The 24,577-nt window shown below is 35.4% G+C and overlaps 1 protein-coding gene across 1 annotated transcript in view; it reads right to left on the bottom strand.

The window, feature by feature from the left end:
* prtga (protogenin homolog a (Gallus gallus)) overlaps positions 1 to 24,577 on the bottom strand; it is a 75,516-nt gene that overhangs the window by 40,258 nt on the left and 10,681 nt on the right. Inside the window, 5 exon segments of the mRNA NM_001045030.1 lie at positions 2,206 to 2,453; positions 4,216 to 4,375; positions 5,746 to 6,042; positions 7,545 to 7,678; positions 8,161 to 8,305. Of these exon segments, the coding sequence (NP_001038495.1) occupies positions 2,206 to 2,453; positions 4,216 to 4,375; positions 5,746 to 6,042; positions 7,545 to 7,678; positions 8,161 to 8,305 (984 nt within the window).

Raw genomic sequence — 24,577 nt, 5'->3', positions numbered from 1 at the left:
AAGAAATGCTCTCCAGCACTCAATTTCTGACCCAATAAACAAGATACTCCAAGCGTCAACAGAAAAGGCCTTGTTTCCGGCGCTGAATAGAGGACTCTGACTCTGACGCATCGAGAAAAACACACAAAGCCTCTTCAGCGCTAGATTAAGACACTCCAACACTGGCGATAATTAGCCCTCTTTTTTGCACCCCTTTCCACACCACTTCCGATGCTTTTTGCCCTCCAGAGCAGATGCGGAGGTATTCATTAACCACAGCTATTCTCTTCTGACAATAAATGGCCTGGAATTCTGGAAGTCCAAGTGCAAAAACATCCTGAATGAAGATTTTTGACACTCGGACGTCTCATTGTTTTTCTCTTCTTATCTGCTCACAGGCTGGCAGGTGTTTTATTTGGACGTCGCTCTCTAAAGCTAACAGACTGTCAATGGATTTAATTCGCAAACATATGTTTATATAAATACATACAGCTGAAATCAGAATTATTAGCCCTCCTGTATATTTTGTTCCCCCATTTCTGTTTAACGGAGAGATTTTTTTTAACACATTTCTAATCATAATAGTTTTAATAACTCAATTCTAATAACTGAATTAATTTCTCTTTGCCATGATGACAGTAAGTCATATTTGACTAGACGCTAGTATTCAGCTTAAAGTGACATTTAAAAGCTTAACTAGGTTAATTAGGGTAAAGTTAGGGTAATTAGACAAGTCATTGTTTAACAGTGGTCTATTCTGTAGACAATCCAAAACAAATATTGCTTAAGAGGGCTAATAATTTCACCTTAAAATGCTTTTATAAAAATTAAGAAATGTTTTTTTTCTAGCCAAAATAAAACAAATCAGACTTTCTCTAGAAGAAAAAAATATATAGCAAATACTGTAAAAAATTCCTGAATCTGTTTAACATCATTTGGGAAATATTTGAAAAAGAAAAAAATTCACAGAACTTCAACTGTATGTACTTAAAATTCTATAATTAGGATCAATAAATTGTCATAAATATCCATAAAACCAAGAAAACTTTAATACAAAATACTGATTACGGTTTTGATTTTGTGGGAAAATGTGCTTATTAATTTTCTATAGTTTATATAATAACATAGAAAATATTTTTTTATTTTATTTTATTTTATTTTATTTTTTGTTTTGTTTTATTTTATTTTATTTTATTTTATTTTATTTTATTTTATTTTATTTTATTTTATTTTATTTTATTTTATTTTATTTTATTTTATTTTATTTTATTTTAAAGCAAATCAGATCCAAGAATGATGAGAATGGTGAGAACAACAGAGCTGGCTATGTGTGTCTGTTGTAATGTAATGTAATGTGATGTTATGTAATAACATAAAATGTAATTAAAATAAGTGTAATTAAATTAAATTAATAAAATTTAATAAAAAAATTAAATAACAATAAAAATCTAATAAAATCACAATAAATTAAATAAAAATATATAATATAATATAAAATTAAAAATAAAACACAATAAAATTTAAATAAAATAAGATAAAATAAAATAAAATATAATATAAAAAAAATAAATAAATATAATAAAAAATATAATAAAATATAATTTTATATAAAATATAATAAAATGAAACAAAACAAAACATGAATTAAATTAAAATTAAAATAATAAAATAAAACAAAAAATGTATTTTTTTAATCTAATAAAATAAAACAAAATAAATAAATAAATAAATAAAAAATTACAAATAAAAACATATAATTAAATAAAAATACAAATAGTTTTTTTTGCATAAGTAATTATTTTTTTGCATTGCCACCATATTCTGAATCCTCATTGCTATAATATAATAAAATACTCTATTTTTTTTTTATTTGTCATATTAAAATAAGGAAACTATTCTATTATCTACTATTCTGTTCTGTTCCATTAAAATAAATCTAAATCTTGGGAAAATCATGATTTAAAGCTGTCCAAATGAAGCTCTTAAATGCAAATGATACACACGGCAATGTTGCAGGTTAGATATTTGATTACTGTCTATTAAAAAAGGGCAGCAATATTGCATCTTTAACCCACAGCCCTAATAAGATGCCCCGTGTCTGACCTGGTTGCCCATTTACTGCGTCATTTCCCTAAGTTGCGAGGGCAACATTGCTCAAAACGCTGCCCTGTATATCATCAGCATTAGTGATGCATGTGTTTTAATGTTAATAAATGAAACCCTCACCTTCCGCCTTCATGTAGTGCACAGAATAAGCAATGACTTTCTCAGAGTTGTACGCGGGTCTGTCCCAGGCGAGCAGGATGGCGGAGCTGGACACGGTGTCAGCACGGATGTTTCGGGGAGCGCTGGGTCGATTATCAGACATCACCACGATCAGACGAGCCATAGCCAGAACTGAACCCTGAATGTTCTCCGCCTCACACTGATAGATGCCGTCGTCTTCTGGGATGATTTGGTTAATCACCAGTTTACTGCCAAAACACACAGAGAAGGCTTTTAATACATGCTTCATAACATTATCATTACAAAATAGCAAAAACATATAATGCAAAAACACTTATTTAATGCACAATTTGTGTTTTTAACAAACTATTAACCAGTACTTTGAGCACAACAAACTACTCATTTGCATATATTGTCACCAGTTAACTGCCAAAACACACAGCAAGAGCTTTTTGTACTCTTTAAAACATTCATTCATTTTCTTTTCAGCCTAGTCCCTTTATTAATCTGGGGTCTCCACAGCGGAATGAACCGGCAACTTATCCAGCATATGCTTTACGCAGCGGATGCCCTTCCTATCTCTGGGAAACATCCATACACACTCATTCACACTCATACACTACAGACAATTTATCTAACCCAATTGACCTGTACCACATGTCTTTGGACTGTGGGGGAAGCCAGAGCACCCGGAAGAAACCCACCCATGAGCTTGGAAAACAAGCATACTCCTCTTTAAAACATTATCATTACAAAACATGAAAAACATATGGTCACGCTTTATTTTAATGCGCAATTTATGTTATTAACAAACTATAAACCAGGGCCAGACGGAATCTGCGGAAGACTTTTAGCTCAATAAACTACTAATGTGCTGCTTATTATTAGATATTAGTGTGCATCCGATTTACAAATGTTACAAAATTCTCATTACTGTATTGATTTTTGGAGGGCAAATTCATTTCCCATAATAACATATTATTTAATTATATTATTATATGTTCTTAGTTACATTATGCTATTAAATTCATTCTACTATTAAAATTTATTTTGAAAAGTGTTTAATTTCCTTCACACAATGTAAAAATGTGAAGTAAATAAATAATAAATTTGATCTAATACGATGTAAAATTGTAAATAAATATGTTGGAACATGGTGGCACGGTGGCTCAGTGGTTAGCACTGTTGTCTCACAGCGAAAAGGTTGCTGGTTCGAATCCTGGCTGGGCCAGTTTGTCATTCCTGAAACCTCTGGGTGCTCTACAGTCCAAACACATGTGCTATAGGCGAGTTGAATAAACTACTGTAAATTGGCCATAGTGTATGTGTGTGTGTGAGTGAGAGTGTATGGGTGTTTCCCAGTAATGGGTTGCCACTGGAAGGGCATCCGCTGTGTAGAACATATGCTGGAATAGTTGGCGGTTCATTCCACTGTGGCGACCCCTGATAAATAAGGAACTAAGCGGAAAAGTAGAATAAACCAAGACATGCTTGTTTAACAGGAGCGTGTTTATGTTAAAATGAGCCAATCGATAGCAGTAGCCTAAATGTCTCGCCCCTCCCTTTCTGCTTTCAGGAGCCCATAACAAAGGCAGACAGGAAAACAATCGAGAGGAAAATCAAAGAGAAAATCAGCTCAAACACCATTAGCAGAGCGCTGAATAATTCACTCTCTCTTGTTCCACAGAAGAAACCAGCTGATGAATATTTCAGCAGGACTCAGTTTTCAGCAGACAAATGAGTCAAGCCCTGAGAAACATCCATTTGTGCACGTAGACATTCACTACACATAAACCTGACAAACAAATCAGCGACAGGCAATAATTTAAGAGTTTTTTAGGGATGTAAAACAAGTCTCTGATGTCTCTAGAGTGTATATATAATAACGTTGAGGCTCAAAATACCACACAAATATTGTTTTATAACTCTCTGAAACTAAGTACATCATACTTATTTTTGATGTAAGAACATCGATCTTATTTCTGCTCGTGCATGTTTACACTGCAGTACCTGTTATACATCTTGATGCGTCCATTTGAGCGCACAGGTTCTCCGTTCTTCAGCCACGTGATCTGAGGGGTCGGAAAACCCTCCGCCGTGCACACAAAGCGAGCCGTTCCTGCCCGTGGTCGAGTCACGCTCTCTGGCCACTCCACAAGAGATGGCGGCGCTGCGGACAAACAAAAACAGAAAAACATTTTCATACTGACATTTACGATCTTAAAATTAATCAATTAATCAATAATTTACAATTGGGACAAATTGTTAAATGCAATTTGATTATGTGATTCAAAGCTGAATTTTTATCATAATTTCTCTAGTCTTCAGTGTTACGGGATCCTTCAGAATAAGCTCAATAGATGCACAATCATCACTAATTAATCAAATAAATGTTAAAATACACATACACACATATATATATATATATATTTACATATGTATGTGTATGTATATATATATATATATATATATATATATATATATATATATATATATATACATACATACATACATATGTGTGTGTGTGTGTGTGTGTGTGTGTGTGTATATATATATATATATATATATATATATATATATATATATACATACGTATACATATGTAAATATATACACACACATACATCTGTAAATATGTATATATGTATATATATATATATATATATATATATATATATATATATATATATATATATATATATTTACAATTTTATTTGATCAATGAAATGCGTCTTAACTAAATAAAACTATTACCTTCCTTAAATATAAGTAAAAGTAATACATAAAAATTTGAGCAGCACATTATTAATATTAACAAAAAATAAAAATAATAAATGTTTGATAATTTATAATAATAGACTGATTTCTGAAAGATTGTATGACACCAAAGACTGGAGTAATAATGCTGAAAATTCAGGTTTAAATGACAGAAATAATTTCCAACAATTTAAATTATGTTCAAATATAAATCAGTTATTATGAATCATAAATAATTTTTTAGCAATATTACAGTTTTTACTGCATTAGTTTGGTTTATATTTAAGGTAACAGTTTTATTCAGTTAAGACACATTACATTACACATTACACAGTTAAATTATTATTTATTTTACCAATTAATACACATTAAACTTTAGACTGTTGACTGTTAATAAGTATTAAGATATAGATTAAAGGTCCCATGAAGGGGTTTGAAATGTGCATTTCTATGGTGTTCTATAGGACATAGAGTAGCTCCTCCCCCTTTTTAAAAACCAGCCAATGGCATTTTGTTTTATCACCGCTCTGCCAGTGAGAGTAGTTGAGTTCGAGTGCATCAAATGAAAAGCAAATGAAAAACATTTTGAAGGGGGCGGGGCATGTCAGATACTAGAAAGCATTTGATTGGTCAAAAAGTCGTTGATTTATTTAGGTGAAAAACACAAGCTTTGGATGTTTATTTCTTCTAAATGTGAATTTATTTGTTTGTTTTGGACTGATGCTGATATACTACCATCTAAAAAAACTTTAATTTCACAGGACATTTAATGTTTTCTAGTACCTAGCACCGTTATATTAGCGGCTGCGATGGTGTAGTTTCTGGTTCCAGGTGTAGTTGCGCGGCAGAAGTAGATTCCAGCGTGTTGAGGATTCACATCAGATATGATCAGGTTTCCATTGCCGAGAACTTTAGTTTTGTGAACATCTATAGATTTATGGTCTGCTCGGCTCCAGGAGATCAGCGGACGAGGGTTTCCAGACGCCATGCACTCCAGCAGAGCTGTACTGTGAGCCGGCACAGTCAGATTCTGCGGACCGGCGATGATCCGCGGCCTTTGAGGAGCTCTGGGAGACATTGCTGTGGAGGAGGAGAAGAAGATATGGGGTTAAATAAGGAACAATTGACAATGAAAGATTGAATTGTTAGAAAATGATGCACATCTGAAATGGCGTTGATGCATTACAATTCAGGTTTAATTATGTTCTAATAACTCAATATGCTGGAGTAAAGTTTTACTATGGTTACAACACTTCAAGACAGTTTTCAGATGTTGTATTTCAGACATTTGTCAGGTTTTTGTCCTCAAACTGTTCCTGTGTGTGGGACTAGTTTCTTACACATCACATCCAAAGCCTTCTGTTGTGTTTTGATGTGATTTTTGACTGTTGTTGCTGTGAAATAACTAAAATAATTTAGCGTTGTCAAATGAATCTGTAATGCACTTAAAATATGCCGGAACTACTTTGGCTGTGCATTTACATGAAAATAACAGCACACTTTAGAACACTCATCAGCCAATTAGAATTGAGCATTTGACTGCTGCAGCTGTGAAACAACTGAAATCATTCAGCGCAGTCATCTAGAGCTGTAATGCGCTCAAAACCTGCTGGAACTACTTTAGCTGTGTGTTTATATGAAAATAAATGCACACTTTAGAATGTTCATCAGTCAATTAAAATCGAGTATTTGACTGTTGTAGCCGTGAAATAACTAAAATCATTCAACATATTGATTTTGAGCCATAATGCACCCAAAACCTGCTGGAACTACTTTAGCTGTGTGTTTATATGAAAATAAATGCACACTTTAGAATAGTCATCAGCCAATCAGAATCAAGTATTTGACTGCTGTAACTGAGAAATAACTCAAATCAATTAGCATAGTGACATGGAACTGTATTGTGCTCAAAACTTGCCGGAACTACTTTAGCTGTGCATTTATGTGAAAATAATGGCACACTTTAGATTGTTCATCATCCAATCAGAATTGAGTATTTGACCGTTGTAGCTGTGCAATAATTGAAATCATTTAGTGTAGTGATATAAAGCTGTAATGCACTCAAAACCTGCCGGAACTACTTTAACTGTGCGTTTATGTGAAAATAACCAAACACCTTAGAATGCGGATCAGCCAATCAGAATCAAGTATTTGAATGTTGTATCTGTGAAATAACTCAAATCATTCAGCATAGTGATACAGAGCTGTAAAGCACTCAAAATCTGCCGGAACTACTTTAGCTGTGCGTTTATATGAAAATAACAGCTCACTTTAGAAAGCTAATCAGCCAATCAGAAGCGAGCATTTATCTGTTGTATCTGTAAAATATCTGAAATCAATCAGTGTAGTGATATGAAGCTGTAATGCATTCAAAACCTGCCGGAACTGCTTTATTTTTGTAGCTGTGAATTGATTCAGCATAGTGATATGGAATTGTAAATTCTACTGTTTTTCGATTACTATATTCAGCCATACTACTCAGCTCGCATACTGCTTTTAGCACACTATGTAGTAGGGAAGTATGCAATTTGGGACGCAGCTGTGGATTAGGTTTGATTAGCATGTTTAGGTGTTTGTTTTACCTGGGGTGACGGTTAGCGTGGCCTCGGCGCTTCTCCGTCGGCTGACAATATTAGCTGCCACACATCTGTAACTCCCAGCATCCCTCTGTTCAACTCCCTGAATTTGTAAAACGCCACTGGGCAGCACTGTGATTCTAGATAAGGATTAATAAACATCATTATTAATCAACTGACAAACAGTTTAATGTATTCATTCATTCATTTTCCTTAAGCTAAGTTTCTATTTCAGAGGTTGCCACAGCGGAATGAACCACCAACTATGCCAGCCAATGTTCTACGCAGTGGATGCCCTTTCAGCCGCAACCCAGTATTGGGAAACACCCAAACACACTTATAAACACACCCTCATACACTACTGCCAATTTAGTTTATTCAATTCACCTATGTGTTTGAACTGTGGGGGAAACCGGAGATAAACAATCAGACAGAATCTTTAGAATAATACATGCTGATTAAGCATTCACAAGTGAACTAGCCACAATAAATGCAATACAAGCATCAAATAACTGTTAAACAAGCGTACAACTTATATCTGGAGAATTAAAATCAAATTAACATTGAAGTCAGTGGCCAACACTAAGCCCCTCCCCTCTACAGTGCATGGGCGGAGCTTTACCTTTCAGTGGCCAATGGTAAAGTGACTCTGTTAAACTCCCAGGTGATGATTGGTGGAGGCGTGGCTGTGATTTTACAGGTGAATCTGGCCACGGATCCCTCCATTACTATGATTGATGCCGGCTGCTGAGTGAACGTGGATAAACCTGCAGAAACACAACATCAAATCAACATCATTACTATGTATAATCAGCTGAGAATGCATCATCTCCTGTTTTAATTGCTAATTTGAATATGAGATATGAGAGAAATTAAATAGGTAATGGACACTGGAATATATTAGAAGGGGTGAATGGTGAATGGTTAAATGAATATATATTCATTCATTCATTTTCTTTTCGGCTTAGTCCCTTTATTAATCTTGGGTCGCCACAGCGGAATGAACCACCAACTTATCCAGCATATGTTTTAGGCAGCGGATGTCCTTTCAGATGCAACCCATCACTGGGAAACCTCCATACACACTCATTCACACACATACACTACAGAAAATTTAGCTTACTCAATTCACCTGTACCACATGTTTTTTGGACTTGGAAACCGGAGCACCAGGAGGAAACCCACGCCAACATGGGGAGAACATGCAAACTCCATACAGAAATGCCAACTGACCCAGCCGAGGCTCGAACCAGTGACCTTCTTGCTGTGAGGCAATTGTGCTACCCACTGTGCCACCATGCTGCCATATATATATATATATAAAACCTATGCTGGATAAGTTATCGGTTCATTCTGTGGTGGCAACCCCTGATTTATAAAGGAACTAAGCCAAAAAGAAAATGAATATATAAAAAACATATGCTGGATAGGTTGGCGGTTCATTCCGCCGTGGCAACCCCTGATTAATATTTCAGATAATAATTCAATAATTCAGAAATACGAGAAAAACGTCAGAAATACGAGAAAAACACACACACACACACACACACATATATATATATATATATATATATATATATATATATATATATATATATATATATATATATATATATATATATATATATATATATATATATATACACACAGTTAAAGTCAGAATTATTAGCCCCCTTCTAATTTTTTTCTTCTTTTTAAAATATTTTCCATATGATTTTAAACAGAGCAAAGGAATTTTCACAGTATATCTGATAATATTTTTTACTCAGGAAAAAGTCTTATTTGTTTTATTTCACAATAAAATACAGTTTATTTTACAATAAAAGCAGTTTTAAATTTTTTAAACACAATTTTAGGGACAAATCTATTAGCCCCTTTAAGCTATATTTTTTTCTCAATAATCATCAGAACAAACCATCGTTATACAATAACTTGCCTAATTACCCTAACCTGCCTAGCTAACCTAATTAACCTTGTTAAGCCTTTAAATGTCACTTTTAGCTGTACAGAAGTGACTTGAAAAATATCCAGTAAAATATTATTTACTGTCATCATGGCAAAGATAAAATAAATCAGTTATTAGAGATGAGTTGTTAAAACTATTATGCTTAAAAATGTGTTGAAAAAAATCTTCTCTCCGTCAAACAGAAATTGGGGAAAAAAAAAACAAGCGGTCTAATAATTCAAGGGGGCTAATAATTCTCACTTCAACTGTGTATAATATATATTCGCCCTCCTGCTGATTTTTTTTCAAATACTTCCCAAATGATGTATGATAATGTCTGATAATATTTTTTCTTCTGGAGAAAGTCTTATTTGTTTTATTTCGGATGGAATGAAAGCAGTTTTTAATTTTTTTTGTAACTATTTCAAGGTAATTTTAAGCTATATTTGTTTTGCATTGTCTACAGAACAAATCACTGTTATGCAATGACTTGCCTACCCTAACATTAACCTAATCAACCTAGTGAAGCCTTTAAATGTCACTTTAATCTGAATACTAGTATCTTGAAAAATATCTAGTCTAATATCATTTACTGTCATCATGGCAAAGATAAAATAAATCAGTTAGAAATGAGTTATTAAAACTATTATATTTAGAAATGTGTTGAAAAAAATCTCTCTCTCTATAGGGCTAATAATTCTGACTTCAACCATATGTGCACATTTTCACATGTAAGACACAATAATGCATTGAGTAATTAATGATAAAGTTTAGATTCTTGAGTGGACTGTCCCTTTGAAAGGTTGTGTCTTTCTGATAATGATCAGTAAAAGCAAACCCAATACACGAGTCCGGCAAACACAGCTCTCCATAAACGGTCTGTTTTTATGATTGAAAGGCATTAATGTTTGTTTAACATGTCTCTTCACAAAACTGCGCTTCAGATCTGACCTTCTCCGGCTCACAGCCATAAAACCCCCCCAAAGCCATTAAGACGGTCCCCCTCAAGTCCTCGGGTCAATAATTAGTTAACAGGAATCAATGGAGGCTCTGATATACATACAGACCTCATGAATTCGGATGTTAATAATGCATTAGTAAATATTCAACTATGATTAATAAATGCTGTACAAGTATCGCTCATAATTAGTTCAAGTCAGTAAATACATCAACCAATGAAACCTTATCATAAAGTGTGACCGAACATATTTTTATTTAACATTATTTATTATTTTAAACCCATCTGCATGCTTAAACAGTCGGCTTTTGTGAACAAAAACCTCAAACCAAGCACTTTAGCTTGTGTTTAGGATCTGTAAGTCCGCTGACCTCTGACCTGCACAAATCCTGAGCGGCAGTATAAGCTCAGAGCCACCAAACATGAGGCCGTAATGCAGCACAACAGAGCAACACTAGAAGTGGACACTTCCGACGGGCTCTGCTTTTGGCTCTCAGATGTTTTGGGTGAAGCTCTGGTCTGTGGATCAGCACACAGAGGGTCAGCCCAAGGGTCACCGTGGGACAATACTGCAACTTTAGACTAGGCATGAGCCGGTATACGATTCAGTCGGTATAATAACCTTGGATAAAAATATCACAGCATCATGGTATTGTGATCACTGCTCTAAAATATGCTATTTTTAATGTCCAGGTAAAAAAACAACATATTTTTACCAATTAAATACAATATATTTTAATTTAGGAAACATTTAAAATATTTTGGAACAGTAAACATGTCAGGCTAAATAATTAGTTAACATAAATCATTGACATATACTCTGTTCAATCAATGCACTATTAAAGGTATATTACAATAACACCTGCAGTGGACAGTGATGTAAACTTTCACCGTCTCTCTCTGCCTGTTTCTGCGTGTGATTGTCAGTGATGGTAAAACTATACGAGTGTGTAAGTGTTTTCTGAAAGAGGATCATTACCAAGAGAGCCCTTAAAAGACTTTTAGTGCAGGTAAAAGATGCCAGCAACCAATCTGACATTTCAGCCTTTAACACACACATGCACACGCACACTTGTACAGCCATATTAATGCACTGTAAAAAAAAAAAAATAAATAAAAAAAATAAAAAAAAAAATATATATATATATATATATATATATATATATATATATATATGACAAAATATCATGACAAACTAGTGTTTTTATGCGAGTTAAACTAATTTTAATAAGTTAATCAGGTTTAGTTTTAAAAGTTTTACCTTAGGGCTGGGTGAGTGCCCCGCAAACTTTGTACAGTATTTCTGAATGAAGGGTGCTTTACTTGATTTTAAAATAATTGAAGGAAATACAAACTACTATCTATGATTACTTATTGATAGGGATGTAACGGTATCAGAATTTCACGATACGGTAATACCTCGGTAGGAATGTCACGGTACGGTATTTATTGAATCATTTACAGGAAAAAACAAACTTATGAAAATACTCCAAAAAAGTGCCAAAAGTGTCAATGACATACAAATTAGTCATCTATCTGTAAGCTTTGAAACAGGAACTTCAATTTTTATGACAAAAAATTATTAAACCATGTAAAAAAATAAAGTTTCAATTTAGTATTGTTGAAAACTCATCACATTCAACATTTAATCACTCACTCAATTAGATAGAGATGGGTTTAAAGGAAAATTATCATATAAATATAATCTGGTAAAAGCTGGTATCTCTGGGTATTTACAATGTCCCCTGTAACAGAAAAAACCCTCTCATTTGGGACTGAGGTTTCTGTGACAGAGAGATATGACTTGGCCCAGGTTGACAGCAGTGGGGTAACGTTGTGCATTGTCTTTCCCCCACTTGATAGGACAAGCCATGAGTGAGAGAGGTCTCATGTCTGTATCAATCTGAACAGTGTGCTGTGTCACACCCTCCGTCCCGCCCTTCAGTAGGCGCACGACAACACCGCTCTTGAGTATGCGCGCTCAACCCCCCCCCTCCCCGCTTTACAGTACGCGCGCGACAACACAGCTGATCAGAACGCGCACAACAACACCGCTATTCAGTACGCGCGCCACAACACAGCTGATCAGAACGCCGCAACAACACAGCTATTCAGTACGCGCCACAACACAGCTGATCAGAACGCGCACGACAACACAGCTGATCAGAACGCGCGCGACAACACAGCTGATCAGAACGTGCGCGACAACACCGCTATTCAGTACGCGTGCGGCGACAACACCCGCTTCAGGTTCGATCATTTCCTGCTCTTTTTGATGCCCGCTTCTAGCAGCACACTCCATTTCCGCATTACTGGATCTGTAGCGACAACAGACCGCAAGGGATGATGGCCACCCCTGGGCTGATGGGAACTGTAGTTTTCGCTATCTCCCGTTCGCTTCATTCGCCTGAGCAAATTTTCTCAGAAGACCTATAGTTTTACCGAGTCATGCGACTTCGGTAATATCGAAAAAAATTAATATTGCGGTATGACAGTATTTACAATACCGTTACATCCCTACTTATTGAACATCAGCGCTGAACAACTGAAATTAATACACACATTGCCTAAAACGCGGCTCAGCACCGGCCATCGTCATCATCATTACCAAACTGACTGATCACAAAGCTTGCGCTATGCGTCGTTGTGACGTGTAAGTAGATTTGAGATGTGCATGGGTATGCAAAGGCTGCGCCAGACTATACAAGTGCCCTTGGCAGAAGCATGATATCAGAATAATATAATAAGTATAAATCACATTATGACAAGTTTAATTCAGCCTTAACAGAGCAGCGCAGGCATTTATACACTAAAAAAAAACTCATGCACTACAGCCAGTTTAGTTCATCAATTCCACTATAGCACATGTGTTTAGACTGTGGGGGAAACTGGAGCATCCGGAGGAAACCCCTGCCAATGGCTTAGTCCCTTTATTCTTTAGGGGTCACTACAGCGGAATGAACCGCCAATTTATCCAGCATATATTTTACGCAGCGGATGCCCCACTACTAACTAAACAGTGGGAAACACCCTAACACTCTTACATTTGCACACATGCACTACGGCCAATTAGATTAGTCAATTCACCTGGACCGCATGTGTTTGGACTGTGGGGGAAACCGGAGCATCTGGAGGAAACCTATGCCAACTCGGGGAGACATGCTCCACACAAAAATGCCAACTGGTTGTTGGCGCCAACAGCCTAGTGGTTAAGTATGGCGACATGTAGCACCATGGTGCTCATGACGACCCGAGTTCGATTCCTAGCTTGAGGTCCTATGCTGATCCTTCCCCTCTCTCTGCTCCCAATGTTTTCCTGTCTGTCCTCCACTATCCTATCATGGTAAAAAAGTGAACCCGCCTCGGCCCCCCCAAAATTTTTATAAAAAAAAGAAATGCCAACAGCTTCTTGCTGTGAGGCCACAGAACATTGAAACTAAGCAACAAACTAAAGTAAAACTTACACACAGCATATAAAAATAAATTAATAAAATAATAATAATTATAATAATAAAGGAAAGAGATACAGTATAAACTAATGGCGGGGGCTATTTTGTCAAATCATGTGGTATGTTTTTATATAATTCAAAAATGTATTCCATTCATTCATTCATTTTCAGCTTAGTCCCTTTATTCATCTAGGGTCGCCACAGCGGAATGAACCGCCAACTATTCCAGCATATGTTTTATGCAACAGATGCCCTTCCAGCCACAACCCAACAGTGGGAAACACCCATACACTCTTGCATTCATACACATACACTATGGACAATTAGCTTATTCATTCATTTATAGCACATATGTTTGAACCGGGGCACCCGGAGGAAACCCACGCCAACACGTAGAGAACATGCAAACTCCACACAAATATGCCAACTGGCTCAGCCGGGGCTCGAATCAGTGGCCTTCTTTCTGTGAGGGGATCGTGCTACCCACTGCGCCACTGTGACGCCCAAATTGATTCTTTAAATAATTCACCCTTTCCTCTCAGACATAATGAGTTTTTTAGATTTTCAGACTGTGTGTTCTTTCCCTCTAAAATAGGGGTTCCCAAACTTTTTAGCCCTTGACCGCCAAAACAACAATGCCAGAGACTTGAGACCCCCAATATTCTTTGAGATGATTATAAATATATAAGCCTTGTACAAAACGGCGCACACATACCAATAGGCCAAAGGCCCCGTTTACACTAGTGCGTTTTAGTTTTAAAACGGCGTTTTAGATCAAAAACAATCCGCGTCCACACTAGCGTTTCACCTAGCGTTTCTAAACATATCTCTGTGCACACTACGCCACCAAAAACATATATCACGTGACCATTCGCGCACTCTGGGCATGCGCTTTCTAGTATAAACAGAAAGAATGCGTCTTGCTGGTTATCGCTAGTAAACAAACGCCGGTTGAACAATGAACGCAATGGCAAAGAAAGCAAGAGAGGTATTTTTGTAGTCAGATGACGAGGTCGAGTTGTTACTAAACGTAACAAATGAATAACTGCACAATGGCGCCTAAAACAGACAATAGTGCAAACAGCGCTCCCATTTCTGTGTCCATGATGTTGCTTACAGTGAAGGCTGGTCTGCTGTCTTCCAGTAGTGTTAAAGCCATGTGTTATAGTCATGTGATAGGGGGATACGGTTTTCAGATGTCTCCGTTTTCTTTCATCCACACCGAGACAAAGCAGCAGCATTTCAGAATGAAAATGGCTTCTCCAGCATTTTCGAAACGCTCCGTTTTCGGCGCTTGAGAACTCCGGCGTAGTGTGGACGGATGGCGTAACCGTAGCAAAACTTACGCGAATTAAAACGAAAACGCATTAGTGTAAACGGGGCCTAAATCTATTCATCGTTTAATTTTTGAGATCACCACATGGACCATCCTCCATGTTCAGTTGTGGCCTGTATTTATTTTTAATGTATGTGAGAGTCATAAAGGAGTCAGAAAGTTTAACCTGATGCCATAAAATCAATGTGCTGCATCTGACGCTTTTGCCGTGTCTTTAATATACCGTAATCACCACAGGGGTCGCAAGAAAATCGAAAGATTGTGGTTTTTAATGTTTATTATTAACAAATGAACAATGTTACTATTAACTACGATTTTGTTCTTCAGTGTGAATAAAATATGGTAATTCTAATAGTTTAATAAAATAAATTAGATTTTTGGAAATTGACAAGTGACCCCCCTTATTGTTAAGAAACAAGACAAAACCTCTAAGTAGGACTAAGAACATGTATTTTTTTGCATTACAGACTGATCTCCAGAGATCATTGAAGAGATTCCTCCACATTTGACTCCATCCTAAATGATGGCAGTCGATTTATATTTAATGCGCAAGTAATTTGAGATGTTTTAAGGTTTAATAAGCAGATCCATTATGCAGAAGGAGCTGTGAACAAACACTGTCCCGCTGTGTGGTGACCTGACCTCACCTCTTGCTCCTCATTCACAGAAACGACAGCAAAAGAAAGCTTCATCTGTGAACAGAAGGCAAGAATCTGAAGCCTAAAACCTGCAGATCAATCAGGGGTCCAAACCAGCCAATCAGGACGCAGAGTCAGCCACGCTCCAGCCAATCAGAGGCCAGAGGAAGAAGAAACCTCGCCCTGTGGCCTTTAGCCTTTTTTTGAGCCGAATTGGGGGCAGGGTGACACCGAATTCCCCTTCTTATCTCCCCCCCGAGCTCTGAAAACAACACAGCTATTGTGTCTTATCTGATCCGCCAAAGAGCAACAGGTCAAGCAGAGAGCATTATCTGTGATCAAATAAATGTAGAGTAACACTCTAATCGCTCTGAAAACCACCGATAAAGCATTTACACACTCAAAAAAAAAAAAACTACATTTTTTAAGGTAAGTGGCTGCAAACTATTTATATGGGCTGAATTTATGAACTATTATTCAATCATAAATATTTAGTTTTAAGTAAATAGTAATTAAAAAATAACAGATTGCAAATTTTATTTAATTAAAAACATTGTCAATAAAAATAAAATCGTTTGCATTGCGAAAAATAAACTATTGTTGTATTATTGTCACCGACTCGGTCCCAGTCATTCCCCTCGCTGACCAGCAGAGGCCACCATCTCCGGACTTCTAACATTACGTCATCCCTCCACTCTGATTCCAGCACACCTGATATTCATTCCGCTAATGACCCACGTACCCTTTATAAGCAGCTCACACTCATTCTTCTGTGCGAAGTCTTGTTTAGCCCCGGCCAGCATTTCTGAGCGTTCTATCCTGCCTGATCTCCCGTTTACTACTTCAGCCCGTTTCCTGACTCTGCTCTATCTTCTGCCTGCCCACGACCAAAGCCTGTTACACGGACTCTGATACTCGCTGCCTGCCCTTGACCAAAGCCTGTTACACGGACTCTGAATCACGCTGCCTGCCTCTGACCCATGCCTGGTAATCACTCTGAGTCTGTCATCTCCAGCCCATTCTCATTGATGTGTATGTTGTATGTTGATTAAGTGTGACTTAATAAATACTGCAAATGGATCCCTCCGTGTCAGTCTCCCCGTTACAATTATGCAGTTAACACACTCTTCATTGCACACATTCATTTTGCACTGTTCTGCTGTTATTTATTGCACATCTAGAATCTTTGCTAGCGAGTTGGAGTTTATTTATAAACTAATTTTGCACGCACGCACTTATGATTGATAGCACCTGGGGTCCGTTCTTCGTATGTGGATTACTCAGTTAGCTGGATTTGGATATTGACGATTTGGCATGATCCAGGATCGTTTCGTTCTTCAAAGCTGATCCGAGAGTTGTTGTCATAGCAACAGATCTGGTAGATCAAACCTGCTCGGCAGCAGGCTCGATTCATATAAACAGGATTAGATCGGGTCAGTTCATGCAAAGAAAATACTGAAATTATGTACCAAATGCTGATATTTTCTTACAGTAGTAGTTATATACACTTGGGAAATAGTAACTATTTTTAACTATATATATAAAGTTATAGTTATTAACAAAATAAATAAAGTTATACATATTAATAAAACTTGTGCTATCTGCACCCCCTAAATGAAAGTACAAAGACTGCCACCTGGTGGTGCAAAGAGAAAACTTATTAATAAGAACTTTTTAGATCGCTTAAGTACAATTTGTGTATGATAATAGAAATGCACAATATGTGACAATTTTGCACAATATAATATATTTATGCAGTCATAAACATGTTTTGACAGCTAATATGCCAGTGAATTGATGCTTCACAAAAGTTGCAGACGCCTTTACCAATATCGAAATGCTTTTGTAAACATCCAGTTATTCCTTACACCGATTAAGAAAACGGCTACTATAATAAAGAAAATATTTTCTAAATGTAGAGTTAAATACACTGATATGCATTGAAATACATGATGAATACTCTTGACACATAAAAGAGTAAAGCCTGCAGCTCACAACAAATGTGGAAAGTTATTGCGTGTCACATTTAACACGTTTACTGCTAATTTGAAGTAAATTTGCTCGCATGCATAATTGAATATTAATCAGATGATGTCATTACGCTGCTGTGCCATCAGCCAATCATTGCATTGCTGATCATTGCTAACACACGCAGCGATCTCAGATCAGTTCATCCAGACATTCTAATCTTATCTAATCTAATCCGCGAGAGATCAGTTATCGAGGTGAACAGATCCAGGATCTGCCAAATCATCTTAGATCATTTAAGTGAGGTACGAAGAACGGACCCTGGGTTCACATTACCAAACACTGATTTACCAATCAGACGGCTCCTTAACCACTATAAATAACCAGAGTATCTTACTTCAGCCATCTTCGTCTTGAAGAATCCCCCCATCCACCCCTACTCCTCCCATTTCCTTGTCAGGGCAGCACGGAGGCCTAGTGGTTAGCACCATGGCCGCACAGCAAGAATGTCACCGGCTCGGACACTACCTGGCCAGGTTGGCGTTTCTGTGTGGAGTTTGCATGTTCTCCTCGTGTCTGCGTGGGTTTTCACCGGGTTCTCCGGTTTCCTCCCACAGACCAAAAACATGTAACATAAATAAATTGACAAATCTAAATTGACACTTCATCGCAATATTTTCGAGACCTACCTGAACTCGGACTTCCCTTTCACCCCTGCAACAGGGGGAAGCCCCGGGCTCGAGGATCTCACGAGTTCAGGGCTCTCTCCCGGGACAGCATGCCAAACACGCTCCATAATCAATCATCAGCTAAGGGGCGAAGTCTTGAAATAGTTTGCAACCAGCTACCTTCAAAAACTGAATAAATGATCCCAATGAATCATTTTTTTCGTTGTAGCTTTACGAGTCAGAGTCATTTATGGTGGTCGGCATTCATAAATCACAGACAGCTTCTATATGGATATCCAGAGAGATGAGCTGATCCACGCTGGCATGTTTTTGTCTGTTATTAGCAGGAATATTTCCCTCCTCCGCTCTGTTTCCCTGAACACAACCTGCTGGGCAATTTAACACAACCTCTGACCTTTCCGACCGCCACTTAGAGAAACCATGGAAACCTTTCACATGCGCACTGAAGCCGTTTTGTCCTTCGGAAATTCCTCAAACATTTCATCTCAACCTCAAGAGCTTCAGCTTTGACTCTTCATTGTCCTGCTCGTTATTGCCTGAAGCATCACCTAGCAAAGCAGCAGTTGAAGGAAATTATTTTCATAATAAGTAAAAAATGTCCTTTACGAGACCTGTGGGTGTTTTTAGTGGTGCATCGATCTTGATTTTTCATGGCAGATTGCAACTGCTGATTTTTTCTTTTTTTTATGAGCTAACTATTAAATTTTCTACCTCAACTCAATTTGATTTAATTATAAAACATATTTATCTAAATGAGTGGGAAAAAGTGCTGTATAGAAAAAGTAAAACAAGGTAAAAGTAATCAGAAAGACATAAAAAACATTTTTTAAAAATTTTTTTTTAAAACGTATAATTTAGAAAATATAAATACATTTTTTTTTAAAGAAAATATTAATAAAATAAAAAAATAACTATAAAATTGTATAAAAGCACAATTATATGACTTAAAATATAAAAAAAACAATAAAAATAAATAAATAAATAAAAATCACGGAATTGCTAATAATTGTCTTTAAGCATATATAGTATAATTGCATAATCATGAAGCTTCAGCATCATAATAGGTATCGTTTATTGGCTTTAGTATCAGGATATGTATCGCAGTGTGGCTTTAGCCTTATGATATGTATTGCGGTGTGGCTTTAGTATCATGATATGTATCGTATTGTGGCTTTAGTATTGTGATATGCATCGTATTTTGGCTTTAGTATCATGATATGTATCGTATTGTTTCTTTAGTATCATGATGTGTATCGTATTGTTTCTTTAGTAGCATGATATTTATACCATGGCTTTAGTATCAAGATATGTATCATATCATGGCTTTAGCATTATATTTCTTGCATCGTGGCTTTAGTATCGTGATATGCATCGTATTTTGGCTTTAGTATCATGATATGTATCGTATTGTTTCTTTAGTATCATGATGTGTATGGTATTGTTCCTTTAGTAGCATGATATTTATACCATGGCTTTAGTATCAAGATATGCATCATATCATGGCTTTAGCATTATATTTCTTGCATCGTGGCTTTAGTATCGTGGTATGTATCGTATTGTGGCTTTAGTATCATGATATGTAACGTATTGTGGTTGTAGTATTGTGATATGTACCGTATTGTTTCTTTAGTATCATGATATTTACACCCTGCCTTCAGTATCAAGATATATATCATATCATGGCTTTAGCATTATGAAATTTCTTGCATCGTGGCTATAGTATCGTGATATGCATCTTATTGTGGCTTTAGTATCATTATATGTATCATATTGTGGCTGTAGTATTAAGATATGCATCATATCATGGTCTTTTCATATGTATTGTATTGTGGCTTTAGTAGTGTGATATGTATCGTATTGTGGCTTAAGAATCGTTATATGTATCGTATTGTGTCTTTAGTAAGTATTATATCATAGCTTTAGTATCGTTATATGTATTATAGCGTGACATTATTGGTAATACACTGCCCTTATCTATTCACTGAATGCAACTTTACACAAACTATTCCCACAGTCTAGGGAAGAAAAAAGTGTTTTGCAGTTCCTGTGGCAATTCCAGGAATTCGAGGAACACATTAGAGGCCCTTCGGGAGCCAGTGAGAAGGGCCATTTCCCAACACCGGCCCTCCACACAGCCACGCGTGACACACAAATTCAGGCATGTTTCTAATTTTAAACTGCAGAAAAAGGTCAACCTTTGACTTTAGCACTGACCCTGAGTCTCACACACACCCCGAAACACACAGATTTAACCCGCAGTTTAAGACCTAACACTATGTTTATGAGATCCTCATTAAAATATCTGAGGCCTGCACATCCGACATGATCTACTTTAAATAGCAGATTTATTAGCAAGTTTGTAAATTGTATTGTATTGTATGTATGTATGTATATATATATATATATATATATATATATATATATATATATATATATATATATATTCCACAGTGGAATGAACCACCAACTTATCCAGCATGTTTTACACAGCAGACGTTCTTCCATTCTTCCAGCTGCAACCCATCACAGGGAAACACCCATACACACTCATTCACACGCACTCTCATATACTACGGCCAATTTAGTTTACTCAAATCACCTATAGCGCACATCAAATATTGTATTTATTGTATTTTATATTTACAAAAGTAATCTAAATGTAAATGTAGTCAGATTACTTTACCACAAATGTGTAATCCAACAGACTATATTACTGACTATACTGAATACAAAGTTTGTCATGCAATTTGTAATTAGTAAAAAAAATTACTTATTAGATTATTTTTCAATCTAAATGTAATCCAAAAGTAATCAGATTACATCGCCAATGTGTAATCTAACAGATTATTTTACTGACTACAAATTGTCACATAATTTGTAATTAGTAACTGATTACAACATACACACACACACGCACACACACACACACACACACACACACAAACAGACAGAGAGAGAGAGTGAGAGAGAGAAGGCTGGGGAGTAACATTGTATGTAATCTAGAGAATCTAAAATAATACAAAAGTAATCTAAAATGTAATCCAAAAGTAGTCAGATTACTTTATCACAGATGTGTAATCTAACAGACTCTATTACTGAATACAAATTTTGATATGTAATTTGTAATCAGTAAATCTGCTCACAAGTAATTTGCTCATACACACAAAATAGAGAGAGAGAAAGCTGGGTAGTAACATTATATGTAATTCGGATTAAATATTAAATTTTTACAAAAGTAATCTAAATGTAAATGTAATCTGATTACTTTAGGACAAACGTGTAATCCAACGTATTATATTACTGACTATATTGACTACAAAGTCTGTCATGTATTTTGTAAAGGATTACATATTCAGATTATTTTTCTAATATTCAGATTATTATCTAAATGTAATCCAAAAGTAATCAGATTACATTGACAATATGTAATCTCACAGATTAATTTACTGAATACAAATAGTCACATAATTTGTAATTAGTAACTGATTACAACATACACACACACACGCACATGCACACAAACGCACGCGCGCACACACACACACACACACACACACACACACACGAACAAACAGAGAGAGTGAGAGAGAGAAAGCTGGTTACTAACATTGTATGTAATCTGGATAATCTACAATAATACAAAAGTAATCTAAAATGTAATCCAAAAGTAGTCAGATTACTTTACCACAGATGTGTAATCTAACAGACTATATTACTGAATACAAATTTTGATATGTCATTCATTTTGGTATGTAATCAGTAAATCTGCTGACACACCCACACAAACACATCTGCCAACACATGGTGCCAGAAAGCATGAGGATGATGAAAGGAAAGCGTGTGTCCTCCATCGCCACATAACGGTGCTAAAACCCCAGCGGAGAAAAAAAAGTCACACTCTCGCTGCGCTTCTCATCTGGAACAACACAAACTAACTTCACTGAATGCCTGCAAACTTCTCCCTCATCTGCATAATTGGCCTTTCGTGGGTGCAAAGCGGCAGCTGTCCTGACCTGGCCAAACAAATGCTCTTCCAGAAACCTCCCTCTTTTGGCCGGGGCAGTCGGGGGCAGATGGACAAAAGGGGACAGAGAGAAAAAGCTTTTCACCGATTCTGCAAACTAGCGGAGCAGAAAGCAAATCGCACAGAGACCACCAGCAATAAAACCCTCCATAGTGTTGGAGTTCAGCTGAGCCAGCGGGTGTTTGTGGAGGAAGGGTGCGAGATACAGGTCAGAGAAAGAGAAAAGATCCTGACAAAACGCCAGTAAACTTTTAATAAACTTTGATTAACTTCATATTACAACGTCATGAATGAAATATTAAATAAATAAAACCTATTGTGTATAATAAATCTTGAACTTGAGTTTTTATTGGATATATTTGCAAACATTAGTATAATTTTAGATTAAAATATATGTAAATATATATTTTATACACATATTTTTTATATTTTAATCCTTAATATTCATATTATTGTAAATAATTGTGTAGAGGTAATGTTAAAACCTAATGCTTTAAAAACTAAAACCTAACTTAAGTTTTTATTTGATATATTTACAAACATATGTATATTGTTAATGTATAATATATGTATATATTTCATACACATCTTTTTAATTTTATTCCTTAATACTGGTATTATTGTATATAATAGTGTATAACTAATATTAAAACTTAATGCATTCAATAAATAAAACATAACTTAAGTATTCTTTTTATATAATTTACAAACATATATGAGCAATATCACACAATTAGCAGTGCGATATGGCTGTATATCGGCACTGGTGGGAGGCGTCTCTTAGTGCCTCAACCAGTGCTGATATACAGCCATATCGCACAGCTATGAGTGTGATATTCCGTTTATACCACAGTTTGACAGCATAATTGTGTATATAAAAACAAAATCAAACATGGAGAGTCTCAAAAACCCTTTTGTATGAGGAACTACTTTCTTGCGTGTTGGATTCAAATCATAAGCTGACAGTTAAACAGCTGAGCGTGCATCTTTTAAACTTTAGATCTGTAGTGTCTGCTTTTTGCTGGCTATATGTGAGTAATACACAAAGGGTTTGTAAGGGTGCTGATATTACTTAATTATATCACGGCTATCAGCCAATCAGATTTGAAAACCAGACAGAACGGTTGTGTGTGTGTATGTATGTGTGTGTGTGTATATATATATATATATATATATATATATATATATATATATATATATATATATATATATATATATATATATATATATATATATATATATATATATATATATATATATATATTAATCCTTAATATTCATATCATTGTATATAATTGTGTATAGGTAATGTTAAAACTTCATGCATTAAAAAATTCAAACCTTAAGTTTTTATTTGATATATTTACAAACATATGTATAATGTTTGTAAATATTAAACATATGTAATATGTAACATATGTAAACATATGTTATAATATATTTAAAAATATATTTTATACACATATATCTATATATTTTATTCCTTAATACTGGTATTATTATATATAATTGTGTATAACCAATATTAAAACTTAATGAATTCAATATTTAAAACCTAACTTAAGTTTTTTAGGCATTTACAAACACATACATATACCCATCGAAAATGAGCATTATTCTTAGCCTCCTTTGTTTATGATGAGCATTGTTTTGCTTTGAAAACAATGAAAAGAACCTATTCTTTGCCATAAAAGTAAAATTACTGAACCTAAACACTGGAGCCTGATAAAAACACTCATTTTAGAAAAAAGTTCAGACGGCATTTAGAGGTTTTTGCATCTGAACTCTTCATATATAGATTTAGATGAAAATATATGTCATATATATCTTATACAAATTTTCTTAATTTTTTATTCCTTAATACTGACATTGTTGTAAATAAGTGTGTTTAATTAATATTTAAACTTATGCATTTAATATTTAAACTTATGCACTAAAATTATGCATTACATAATTAAAACCTAACTTATCTTTTTATTTGATATATTTACAATCAATACATATTTACATTTATAACTCAATTTTATTATAT

Source organism: Danio rerio, chromosome 18 (genome assembly GCF_052040795.2).
Source record: "Danio rerio strain M-AB ecotype USA chromosome 18, GRCz13ab, whole genome shotgun sequence".
Lineage (NCBI taxonomy): Eukaryota > Metazoa > Chordata > Actinopteri > Cypriniformes > Danionidae > Danio > Danio rerio.
The sequence above is the reverse complement of the archived record's forward strand: the minus strand, read 5'-3'. Positions and strand labels throughout refer to the sequence as shown.